The following is a 12,007-nucleotide window of genomic DNA, read 5'->3' as shown; positions in this document are numbered from 1 at the left end:
ACCCGCTCGCAGACTGTGTTTTCAAAGCAGCTTCGGGGCTGGTTTGGAGCAGCACGGTGCCAGCCAGCCTGCTCCCCACGCGGGAGCCTTCCCGGTAAGGGAGGTTTCAGGCTGCTGAAAAGGCTGGCTGTTCTCGCGGGCATTACGGCAAAAAAGTGCTATAAAGGAACCTTTAATAAAGCAGAGGGCCGAGTTATGTGGAGTTTTGCTAGCTAGGCGCCTGCTACTGGGATCTCCGTGTCCCTTTGGTGGGCTGGATTCAACGGGGCAGAAACAGCCCTGAGCCCCAGCCCTTCGAGCCTCCTCTACCCACCAAGCCACAGCTCTCCAACCAGCCCCAATTAACTCATGTTAATTAGCAGAAGCCACGTGGCTGAAAGCACTGCCACCTTCCCTAACCCCCCCAAAAAAGAGTTTTGTTTTACAAAGGAGAAGAAAGTCAACTCATCCTCTGCTCACGCCCTCGCTCCAGCAGCCAAGCCCTTAATCTAGCACCAGCACCAAATCATTTGGGGCATATTTCTAAAGAAATGGTCACTTGCAGCCAAAGGGGAGAGGGTGTGCATCCCCCAAGACAGGCAAGCGGCATCTGCAAAGCCACGCACGCAGCCCCCCACTCTCCCAATGGCACCCACCAGGCGAGCACCTACTGCCCCATGGGGACTCATCCTGCTCCGGAGCAGTGCTGTGCCTGCAGAGTCAGCTATGCCGGCCATGCCCTGCCTGCTGGTACTCAGCTCTGCCATCAGGGCTGCTCTGAAACCATAACACACCTGCTATTAAGCTAAAAAGGAAAAAAAAAAAAAACAAAACCCAACAAAACACCCAACCTTACCTTTTCAAAAGGTAGCGCTCACGCTATTGTATTCTCCTCCCGGTGACATTATTTATTTAATAAGAGCTCATCGGTGGGTGTTATCCCCCGGCGCTACCTGGCAGTTTCTCGGCAGCGCTGCTCAGACGGCGGGATGCTGCGGGAGGCAGGCGCTGGCAGCCTGTCGTACAGCAACGCCACTGTTCACAATTACTCAGACACGGGAAGCAAAGAAGTACTCTATCAAGGTTAGGCTGCAGCAGTTAATCCAGTAGCTTCATACACACAAACAATATTCGTGATGCACTTCGACCGTCACAGATTAGTGCTTCTGATACGGTGGATCTCGGAGGCGAAAGGACCTGGCTTCTTCCTCCTGGTGGAAGCAGGTCAGTGGATTCTCTTCCTTGCAAATAGCTAAAACCAAGAGTTTTTAGTACAAAGATGAGCACTGTACTGAGAAATCACCCCAAATGGATTTAAACCCAACTCTGCTAAGATGCTATGATGCTCCCAACTGCTATGATGCTTCAAACTGCCACCTGGGTCTTTCAGAAGTTGTCCCAGCGATACAAGCTCCCTTCGCCTCCTCTCCTTTGCAATGACAAGTTGTGAGCTTTCTTCCACGCCTGGAGCCAGGGAAGGGAGGCCAGGCCAGGCTTAAAACCCTCACGCCGCCTCCTCGCCCCGGTGTGATCCCACTGCCGTGCTCGGGGAGCGGGGAGGCAGAACCGTGTAAAACTGATCCAGCAAGTGATTGCACTAGAAGAAAGCAATCTCATTACGAAAGCTAATAAAAGTGAACCACAATTATTATGTAAACAGCGCTGAATCATTAGCAAACACTATCAAAGCCATTTTTCCCCCCACCGTCTACGGCACCCTCAGCTCTGTCTCTGAACGGAGCCAAAACTCAGGAGGAAGCCTGTTTGTTTTCCTCCAGTCCAAACCAAACCAGCGGCACTGCTCTGACCTCTGATCTGCACGCCAGGTTTCTGCCAGCTGCCTGCTCCCAGTGCCTCTGCCGCCTCATCCCGCCGGGCACCCTGTGCTCCCCCAAAACTGCTGGCCACCATGCTTTAGAAGCCCAAAGGTTGGCAGGTGGGGAAAAAAAAAAAATCCACCTCGCACTACTGAGAGCAAAGGTAAAGCCCGCCCGGGTACCCATGCGTACCTGCCAAGGGAATTATTTTCCATCAGGCTTATAATTGTGCTGGTTTCTTTGATCACATAAATGCCCTGTCCTCCCATGGAAACGGGCCAAGGAAAGCCAGTGAAGGTGCAGGAGGTTTTTTTTTCCCCCCTTATTGCTATCACGCGAAGTCTCTCCCTATCACAAATTTCTTTCTAATAGCACCCACCAGAGCTGGGTGAAGCTGCTTGCTCTTTAATCTTCCAGGGGGCAAAGTTACCTTTAAAACAAACAAACAAGCAAGCTCCCTTGTAAAGAGGACACTGCCAGCCAGTTGGCTATAAAGACACTCCAACAAGATCCTTGTGTTTGTAGGAGAAGCAAAAAACTGCATTTCAGCCCAGTAAAAATCCTGGCTCCGTCTTTATGTTCCAAGAATGCTGAATCAAAACAGGCTCTGCTCTTTAAAAAGAGGAGAGTACAAAGAAGCAAAAAGTTTGTATTAAAACCCATGTAATCTTTTTAAAACACCATTATTAGAATCTGTAGCACCAGCCAAGAGTGATTTATCACCCCCTGTCATCACAGCCTGCAACACAGAGCTTTTTATACCAAACTGTCAATGCTACCAAGCTAAAGCCCCAGCTCATAATTTCTTAAAGCTGGCCCTCCGCTGCCAGCAAATCCCCTAAACCCCGGGGATTTGGGGGTCTGAGGCACTGCTGCTCCTCCATCAGAGCCACTGCCGGGGGGACCAGCCACGCGGGGCGATGCGACCCAACACTGACCATCCAGCATGGGCTCCGCACACTGCTTCGAAGCAGGAGGATGTTATAAGTCAACGTAGGTAAACAATTCGCCAAGGGTTATTTCGGCTTCTTTCAAAAGGAAAGTCAACGGGCCGTAAAGGCTTTAACTACATTTTCCGATGCGAGCACGTCCCTTCGAGGGACGTACCACGAGGTGCCCGGTTTTCACAGGGTGAGCGGTCAGAGCTCTCCAAAAACCAGACACCCTGACATTTGGGGTTTTCCTGTGAAGTTGTTACTCTAACACACCCCAAATCACCAGTAATTTCTAAAATAGCACTACAAACCACAAGAGGTTAAACCGACTGCACATTACTTAAACTAACCTAAGTGTGACCCCTGGAAAGGAACAGCTATTGGATGTTGTGGTTCTGTAGAAACTCAATTACCAAAGCCAATTTCCTATGAGCATTTTTAAAAAAAGAAGGGAAAAAAAAAAAAAGCTGCAACAATGCTGACAATGTGTAAGGGCCACATATTTTCACCTCCCGAAAGCTGCAGCCTCGCCTGTATAAGAACAGTTCCTATTCCCACAAAAATGCTGAAACATATTTTAAACATTTCATCATTGTTTGCTCCCATCTGAATTTGCTTAAAATCCAGACAATTCTCAACTTTTAAATTGGAAACATTGAGAGAAATACTCCTTCAAAATCCTTCGCTCAGAGCAGCTCCTCTCTGCTGACCATGTACCTTTCCTACACCAAAATCAGCTGAGTGAGGGAGGAGTCCCTCACAGTGAACTCACACACATCCAAGTCCATCGGCCACCGAAAGTGTAAATCAAAGAAAATCTGAGTAGAAAGACTGGAAGCAAACAGATGTTATTTTCTTGCTTAAAAGACGAACAAAAAAAGAGAAGTATTTCTAAGAGTGCTTGGGGGGGGGTAGAAATCAAGCAGTGTTTTACATTGGGAAAAAGGCACTACAATCCTAATTTCACATTAAAATCAACATTGGGCAGCCGTTAAGGAAGACCGATCCCACCCGGTAGGTACCCCCACACCCACTTTTTAAGCACCGTGGTACAAGCACCGCACTTTGCCAGCGAGGTGATGCACTGCTGCCCTTGGGGACCACCACCCCTTCCCCATCCCATCTCGCCCCTCTCCGAGGCCCCTCAGGGACACGAGACATGCCAGATCACAAGGCACGAACCGGTGGGGAAGACGCCTGTGCTGGCCACGGCCGTTTGCAAACAGAAAACACCATCCTAAGAAAACCATCATAGCTGCATCCTCGCAGGGGCAAAGCCTGCTGACAGCCCACGTGGCTGCCACCAGCCCCACGCATGTAAAGCCTCCGACGCCTCCTCACCGGCTCCCCTCTTCCCAACACGCCGCTTTTATCTGAGCGCCTTTCCCAGACCAGAAAGATGTAAACGAGAAGAAAATCCCCTGGAACAAACACGGTGCTTCAGCTACAGCCTCCGCATGGCTGCACGCACCCTGCACGGGCAAAGAAAAACACAGGCGGCCTGAAATCCCTGCTAGAAAGGCAAAATAGTTTCATGAAATACTAAGGAAAGTCTTTAACAAACCAGGAAGCAGGTAAGACGGGCTACAACAAAGTCGTTCTCTTTTAATTAAAATGCTTGGCAATTAAAAAAAAAAATAATACAAGCAGCAGCTTTCTTCCAGAGATGCACAAATCCCAGCGAACAACAGAAACTGCCCCTTCCAGGGCACTGGAGGAGTTTGCTATGGGGCATCTTGGAGCACACAAAGTAATTTAGGGAGCAAGGGGGAAATTTAAAAAGAGTTTTGCTGGGCTCTCACATTGCTTAGCAATGGGAGAAGGAAGTTATCTTCATAATCTCAAAAGAAAGAGAAAGCAGGAGGAATGTGAGGAATGCAGGAGGTTATTGCCCCGGAGACCAGAGCTGGCAGCCCACTCTTGGCCCCCGGCTGCCACCGGGGAGGAGATGCACACCCTGACCTCTTTGGCTACAAGAATTTCCTTGCCCCCCCCCCCCCCCCCCCCCCCCCCCCCAAAAAAAAAACCAAAGGCAGAACAAAAGGAAGGAATCAGTCCGAGCGGGTGGCTCCTGTTCTGGGAGGAGGCAAAGGATTTGGAGCAGAAGGGATAATCCTGATGCTCCATCCCGTGGCTGGAGAGGAGACCAGGAGGGAGATATGAAGGACTGAGCCCTTGCAACTCGACACACATGTGCACATCCACAGAAGTCCCATGGTGCGCACCCCTCTGCTTATCGGGGGAACAGCTACAGGCGGAGGGGATGGGAAGCAAGAACCACGTGTCTGACACCTCTCGAGATGCGCTGGCAGCCCTTCTCTATCCACGCAGGCTCCGGGGCACTGCCAGGGTTGGCAACCCATTGCACATAACCAGGATGGTGGGGTCTGCATGAGCCACCACCCAACACCACAGAGCAGGCTAAGACCACAGACATCACCACCCCAAATAACCTGGGACCCTTCCAGCCTCTTGACAGAGGTCCCAGCCCTGCCAGGCAGATGCTACCTGCGCCTCCAAGACAGAAGATGCTTGCCTCGGACCTTGTCCCATCAGAGCCATCTCACACCTATTGCTCGCACGCAGCAGCGATGCTTCAGCCTGAACCTCCCTGGCTCCGCAGGTATCAAGGATAAATACCGCAGCAGAGGGGAGAGGCAGAGACCCAAGGCAAACCCAGCGCCTCGCTGCCATGTCGGCCTTGCTCTGCTGCTGTTTCAGCAAGAATAAAACGTCTGTTGACATACGAAAGCCACAGAAAATCTCCCTGAAACTACAAAACAGTACTGAAAACATTGTGCAGCTCAGGCCTCCTGCACAATGTACACACATCTATTCAGCCTCTTAAAAAACAGCTACATGTCTAAGGAAACATCTGATAATTAAGGCAATTTTAACAATAGATAATAATTTGACTATGAATTGTACGGAATGTAATGACTGCTTATTCTGGCAGAAAAAACAGAACTTTCTATGATGTGTCTGCCAAGGAAAACGATACTCCTACTCAGCCCGGACCACTGCAAGCAGTTGCTGCTAACCACATGCTTCACGCTGCCGGCTGCTAGGACACAGCGCGCTGCTGCAGTTGAACAAAACCCCGCGCTGCAGATTTAGAGAGAGAAAGTAGAGTCCCAGGCGAGCGGCGGCCGGAGCCGTGACTCAGCTGGGGGCCGCCGCCGGCTCTTGCCAACACTCGCCGAGCCACACAGCCGCCAGCGCCGGATGCTGGGGTGCTCGCCGGTGGCCTGCGGGCGACTTGCACGCTGCCAGCTCCCCCCTCCCGCTGTTTCCAGTTGCTAAATGACATTAGAAGCAGCTAAAAATACTTCAAGCGATTCTCTCATTTACTTTTCCATGTCAGCACTTGCGTTTGCCACGAGGATGTTCTCCGACGGTCACTTCCCCACCCACGGGTGGTCAGGCAATTGCTCCACTAACGCGCACCAGGCAGGAGAAACCACCCTGCCCACCAAGGACCACTGCCTTCACTGGACAAGAATCACTGAAAACAGCTACAGCTAGTGGCCAGGTAGCTCCACACCCTCAAACGGATGGCAAGGAGGAGTTATCCAGTACTTCTCATATCCCAACAAGCCCAGGAGCTGTCTTGTGCAAACCGACTGCAACAGGCTCAGCAGTGCCAGACGACACGAGCAACACAGTCCTGGATGAGATCCAGAAACCGTTTCTCGGTTGGAAGAGGCCGCATGGAAGAGAAGCATGTGAAAAACTAAAAAAGCATCTGCCGAGCTTTATACGTAAAACAGCAATGCCAACAAAGCAGCCTTCCTGATCGACCAAGGCAGCACGCCTGGGTGATGCATCGGCACCCAGCTGACAACCATAAACACGCCGGGGACGAGCGAGCAGCGGGACATCGGGGCACCCCTGCCAAAGTTACTTTGGGCAAAATCCCATGAGTCCAAAAATCAAGGGCCAAGCGATTTCCTCTGTCACAGTGAAAGAACTGCCCTCCATAGCTCCCGACAAATAAATGCAGCTGTTCCACTAATTCAGTTTAAATAGAGACAAAGATTACATCGAGCATCTTCACTAAGACTGAACACGGAGTACTGCCTGTGCCCAGCTCCCTGCAAAGGCAGCCTCCAGGCTCGCTCTGGGCTCCCCAGCAGGGCATCTTCCACTCCAGCCTGCCTCCACGCCACCACGAAATCAGGACAGCAGTGCCAGGGAGGGAAGACATTACACTTCTGCAGGGAATTCGCAGGTTAACTGATAATGCTTTCCACCAACAGGTAAGATTTCCCCCCCCCCCCCCCCCCTTTTCAATCCAGGAAAGGAAACATCTATTTCTTCCAATTAGCAGGAAAAGGGAAGGAATTACCATCCGTTTAACACCTGAGGGCAAGAAGGAGCCTCTTGAAAGAAACATTGGGGGTTTTTGTTCTTAAATCACAGCCACCTACTGTGGGTCTCCGATGCCACCCACACCAGCTTTCTTTGCATTTCATTCTGCAGCCGCACCAGACCAACCAGGGTAAGCGGCCCCTGCAGACGGTCACTCCTAGGGAGTTTTGCTCCATCACCACCACAGCCCAGAGACACGTGGGTTCAATAAGGAACGATACTTTCCAGGTAGCATTTGAACAAAGTGAGCAGCTACAGGCTGTAGGACTGACCTTCCTGAGATGTGCCCTTTCCTTGGGAAACTTTTAAAGTCATCTTAAAACCAGTTAGAGGCTGGTGCTCTCCCCACACCGCCTACTAGCTATACATTGTCAAGAGTTAAGTTTCACAAACCAACCATCTACATCAGCTCTATACAAGCACTGATCTCTCCAGCAATAGCAGCAAGATTGTGTCTCACCACTGCCATGAGCTTTGCAACATACACACCACAGGGCTATAGGTGCAGAAGCTACTAAAGATCACTCGGATACAAGGCAGTACCAAAGGGCCATGACTTACAAAGTGCTTCCATGCAGATTTATAGCAGTAGTCTGTCTTTACACCTCTAACACCAAGTTAACATAAAAGGAAACAATTTCTATATGTTCCACACTACAAATAATACATTTTACTCCTCTTATCAAGCAAGCAATGAGTTGACCAGCTGCACACTTCTTTCAGAAATGCTTATGTACTTCAGCAAGATATAACCTGCCATTTACACATATTCTAATTAGGTCCTAAACCTGGTCTAAACAAATATTAAATTGAACTTCTGGGTAATTATGGACAAGGAATAGCCTTTTAATGTGACTGAAATAGCAATGATACAGATAAAAAGATTGCTGGACTGGGCATTTCCTTGAAAGGAAAAAAAAAAAAAAAAGTTGTACACACCTACTGCTCCAGAACTTAAAACGTGGCAAAAAAGTCCACATGAGATGCCGCTAAACCCCGAATGACTCCCATGCCCATCCAGTGAGGATGAGTTTCACTTGCTGTCACGCAGCCCAGTGCAGGGGCACATCTCCCCACGCCACCCAGCTGCTTCACTTTGACAATTCAAGGCCAACATTTTGTAGGATCAGTAATCACTGACAGGAAAGAAGTCACTACACTTACAGAAATTAATTTGCCACAGCTTTTAGGACACCTTTTTGGAAAGGTGCTAGGAAGTTTCTGTCTGTGCAGTGATCTAAAGCAATTCTGTAAGAGAACGGGAGAATAAAGCACAACCCACCAAACTGGTACAAAAATCTAAAGAAGAACTTGACGGACTTCAGACTTGAGTTCATGCCAGTAACAACTATGTTTCCATACATTATCCCATCAGCATCACGGCCTGTTGAACCCGCTCCAACCTGTTCACCACCATGGTTTAGTGAGCAGAGAGGTGCTACCAAGCAGAAATCACCCATTTCCACCATCACCCCCATGGGATACTCATCCAAACACACAGCTCTTTCCCATACACATTTATCTTGTTCTCACTGATTAGCCAGGCTCCCAGGTAACTGCCTTTCCAATCCGCTTACCCACCTGAAGGAAAACACACCACTACCACCTGAAACACCAACTGAAACCAAAGGTTTGGCAAGTGACTCACTTTTCGAGATGCAATATGCACCGCAGACCTTTTGCCCTGGTGTCAGGCCTCAGCCTCCAGCATTATCACGGGTGGTGTTTCCCACCCAGCCCCCGGCACACCGGTTCCCTGTGCTGACCCCGCAAAGGCAATGGCAGCTGAAGGGCCACACGCTCAGAGAGTTAAAAACCAGCAGTGGGACGAGTGGTTACGGTCTGCCCGTCCGCATACGCCAGCTGAGCGGCAAGAGGGGAGATCCAGAGCCTCTAAACACGACAAACACCAAAGCCACATGAATTCATAGGGGGAAGGTGAAACTGCAGCAGGTGTAGCACCCGACTCGAGGCTGAAGTGCAGTCACACTTGAGGTACATCACACTTTAAAGCCGTACACAGCATACCTCCTTTAAAGCCTTCCACCATCCTCTCTGAAACACCCTGCAGAGCAGGATGACATTTAAAACGTAACTTTACAAGACCTGTTGCTTTCCACGCGAGGCCCAACGCAGACTCCCGGCAACCCTGGAACAGCGACGCAACCCAGCCAGTATTTTCAGCGTGTCATTGCAGAAAGCTTTTCTTTTGTCAAATAATCTTACCTTGCTCATCACATTTCTCTGACCCCTTATTTCAAAAGCACAGGGTCAAACCGACAGCAGCTTTAGAACCTCAAATGGAAGCCCTGTCAGCATGATCTACGCCCGACATCCTCCAAAGCTCACCAAGTCGTCTTAAATAACAACATATAAAATAAGGACTAGGTCAAATCTTCCCAATACCGGATGTATGAGGAAGCCTGCTCACGTCCTGATCCTACACCAATGAGGGCTGGACTCAAATCAAATCCAAGCCTATTTATTAGAGACCATTATTTTACGAAGCAGGGAGGGTGAAGGGGAGAGAGTATTTTAACTGCAACCAGTCAGATGTTTCTCATTAAAATATTTCTTGGAGAAGTAAACGGGCCTGCAATTTTATTCAAACAGATGTAGGCTAAACGCATATCATTAGTCTGACAATATAAAAGCGCAACCAACTGAAATCATTTTAGTTTTGTCAGTGAAAAGGATAATGTATGCATATCTGGAGGGCACACCAATGGTAAAGATTACCCCCAGCTCCTATCTTAGCCGTCTAAAGGTATTTACTTGGGGTCTGTCTGTGTTGTGACAGTGTCCTAGACCGAAATGAATGCCTCTAACACTCCACATTTTTGAGCCATTCAGTCATGCATTTTTGTTATTGTTGAAAGTAGTGCGAAATTGCAGTGCATGAGCTGGAGTCCTTGGTGGTCTCCGAGGATTCCAGCTAAAAAGGCACTTCCTTTGTTCCGCGGAGAATGCGGTCCAGTAGGTCATTCAGAAGGGGAAATAAAAGCAGCGGTCCTGGGAGGGAGATGAAGGATGAAACAAAAAGAATAAAATGTTTTGGGTGTGAGCACATTAGCTACCATTTCCTACCGCTGCCGGCTGCGAGCACTCCTGTCCCCTGGATGCGCAAGTACCTCGGGACGAAGGTGGAGGGAAGAAAGAAAAAGAAAAAAAAAAGGGGGGGGGGGAAGAAACGAAACCGTTTCTCCGTCCCTTCGCCAGCAGGCCGCCGGGCGAGCGGCACCTGGGGCGGGACGGGGCCGCCCGCCGCCGCGCTCCCCCGCCGGGGAGAAAGGCAGCCCAAGGGCAGGCAGCGCCCGCTCCGCCGCCGCGCACACCGCCGGCCGAGCGGCGGGGAGCGGAGCCGGCAACAGGCGCGGTCCCGCCCGCCGCCCCGGCACGGGGGGCGCCCAGCGCGCCGGGCTCCGGGCAGCCGCGCCGGGTCCCACCGCGCGTCCCGGCGAGCCCAGGCGGGATAAGCGCCGAGCTCCGCGGAGGCGAACCGAGCCGAGCCGGGCGCCCCGGGCAGCCGAGCTCCGGGCAGCCGAGCTCCGGGCAGCGCGCCCCGCGCCGGGCTGGGCCATGCCCCGCGCTCCGGGGGGAGCCGGGCCGGGGGAGCCGGGCGCGCACCCCGCTCTCCGCGGGGCCCGGGGCCCGGCCGAGCGCGCACAAAGGCGGCGGCGATGATCGCGACTCACCGCTGATCTCGTGGCTGGGCGCTTCGCTCTGGCTGAAGCCCTTGGCGGCGTAGAGCCTCCGCACTTCGGAGCAACTTTTGGCGCGGGGCTCGGCGGCCAGCAGCAGCGGCAGGCTGAGGGCGGCTAAAGTGCAGAGGAGGGGCGGCAGGCAGCCGCGCCGCCGCGGCATGGTGCGGGCGGGCAGGGGCCGCCGGGGCCGGGCGAGAGCGCCCCGAGGCCGGAGCCGGCTCTCCGCCGAGCCTGCCCCGCCGCGCCGCGCAGGAGCCGCGCCCGCTGCCGTGCACCCCGCTCCGCTGCGGCTCCGCTCCGCTGGCCCGGCGTGCGGCGGCGCTCTGCAAACTTGGCCCGGCAGGAAGCACATGGGGTGGTGGAGGAGGAGGAGGAGGAGGAGGGAGGCGGGGAGGGCGGCAGCCAAGCAGGATCGCGCAGGGCCGGGACAAGCCTCTGCAGCCCCCGGGAAAATCAGGAGCTGGGATCCGCCCGCCCAGCGAGGCGGAGCGGAGCTCGGGGCTGCCCGCCAGTCCGCCCGCCCATCTCCGCCGCCGGCCTGGCCCCGAGCGGGCGCCCCCTCCCCCGGGCGCCCCCCCGCTGCGCCCGCCTCCCGCGGAGGGCTCGGCCCGGGCCCGCCGTCCCCGGCTCTGCCCGCAGCCGGGTCCCCGCCAGCGTGGGGACTCGGAGCTCCTCGCCTCTCAGCAGGGCTGGCCGCATCCTGGAGCCGGGTCTGAGCACCCCCCGGCGTGGGGACTTCCCGCCTGGCATCCACGCTCCCATCCATCCCTAGCTCCGAAGTGCCCCGCAAGGGAAAGAGAAATTCCCTGGTAGGAGTTGCAAAGGGCTGGGTTGGCTGTTCTTAACTGGAGCTGTAGACGGTTCAGCTCTGCTCCAGGTTTAATAGGTTCACTAAGCTGATGAATTTTGACATCGCTGTGAGAGGTTTGAACTATGTGCATGAAAGACTCGTCAAAATTGAGTGGTTTTTTCACCGATTTTCTGTTTCCAAGAGTTTGGCAGGATGGAGGGCTCAGGAACACAGACACCAAGATGCTCCGGCCACTCTTCCTCCTTCATACCCTGGCCCTGCACACAGACACATGCATAGACGTAAACAAGCCCCGCTAAACCCTTGAACCAGGGATTTAAGTCCAACAATTGCTGCTTGCTTCTGTTTACTGAAAATCACAGAAATAGTACTGTAGGAATGACAGGAACT

The 12,007-nt window shown here is 52.7% G+C and overlaps 1 protein-coding gene across 1 annotated transcript in view; it reads right to left on the bottom strand.

Annotated features, from left to right (window-relative positions):
• GPC4 (glypican 4) overlaps positions 1-11,122 on the bottom strand; it is a 68,738-nt gene extending 57,616 nt beyond the window's left edge. The window contains exon 1 of the mRNA XM_050901496.1: positions 10,798-11,122. Within this exon, the coding sequence (XP_050757453.1) occupies positions 10,798-10,966 (169 nt within the window). The 5' untranslated portion in view covers positions 10,967-11,122. The remainder of the gene's footprint in view (positions 1-10,797) is intronic.
• Between the last annotated feature and the right edge of the window lie 885 nt (positions 11,123-12,007).

The sequence above is a fragment of the Gymnogyps californianus genome, chromosome 9, assembly GCF_018139145.2.
Source record: "Gymnogyps californianus isolate 813 chromosome 9, ASM1813914v2, whole genome shotgun sequence".
Lineage (NCBI taxonomy): Eukaryota > Metazoa > Chordata > Aves > Accipitriformes > Cathartidae > Gymnogyps > Gymnogyps californianus.
The sequence above is the reverse complement of the archived record's forward strand: the minus strand, read 5'-3'. Positions and strand labels throughout refer to the sequence as shown.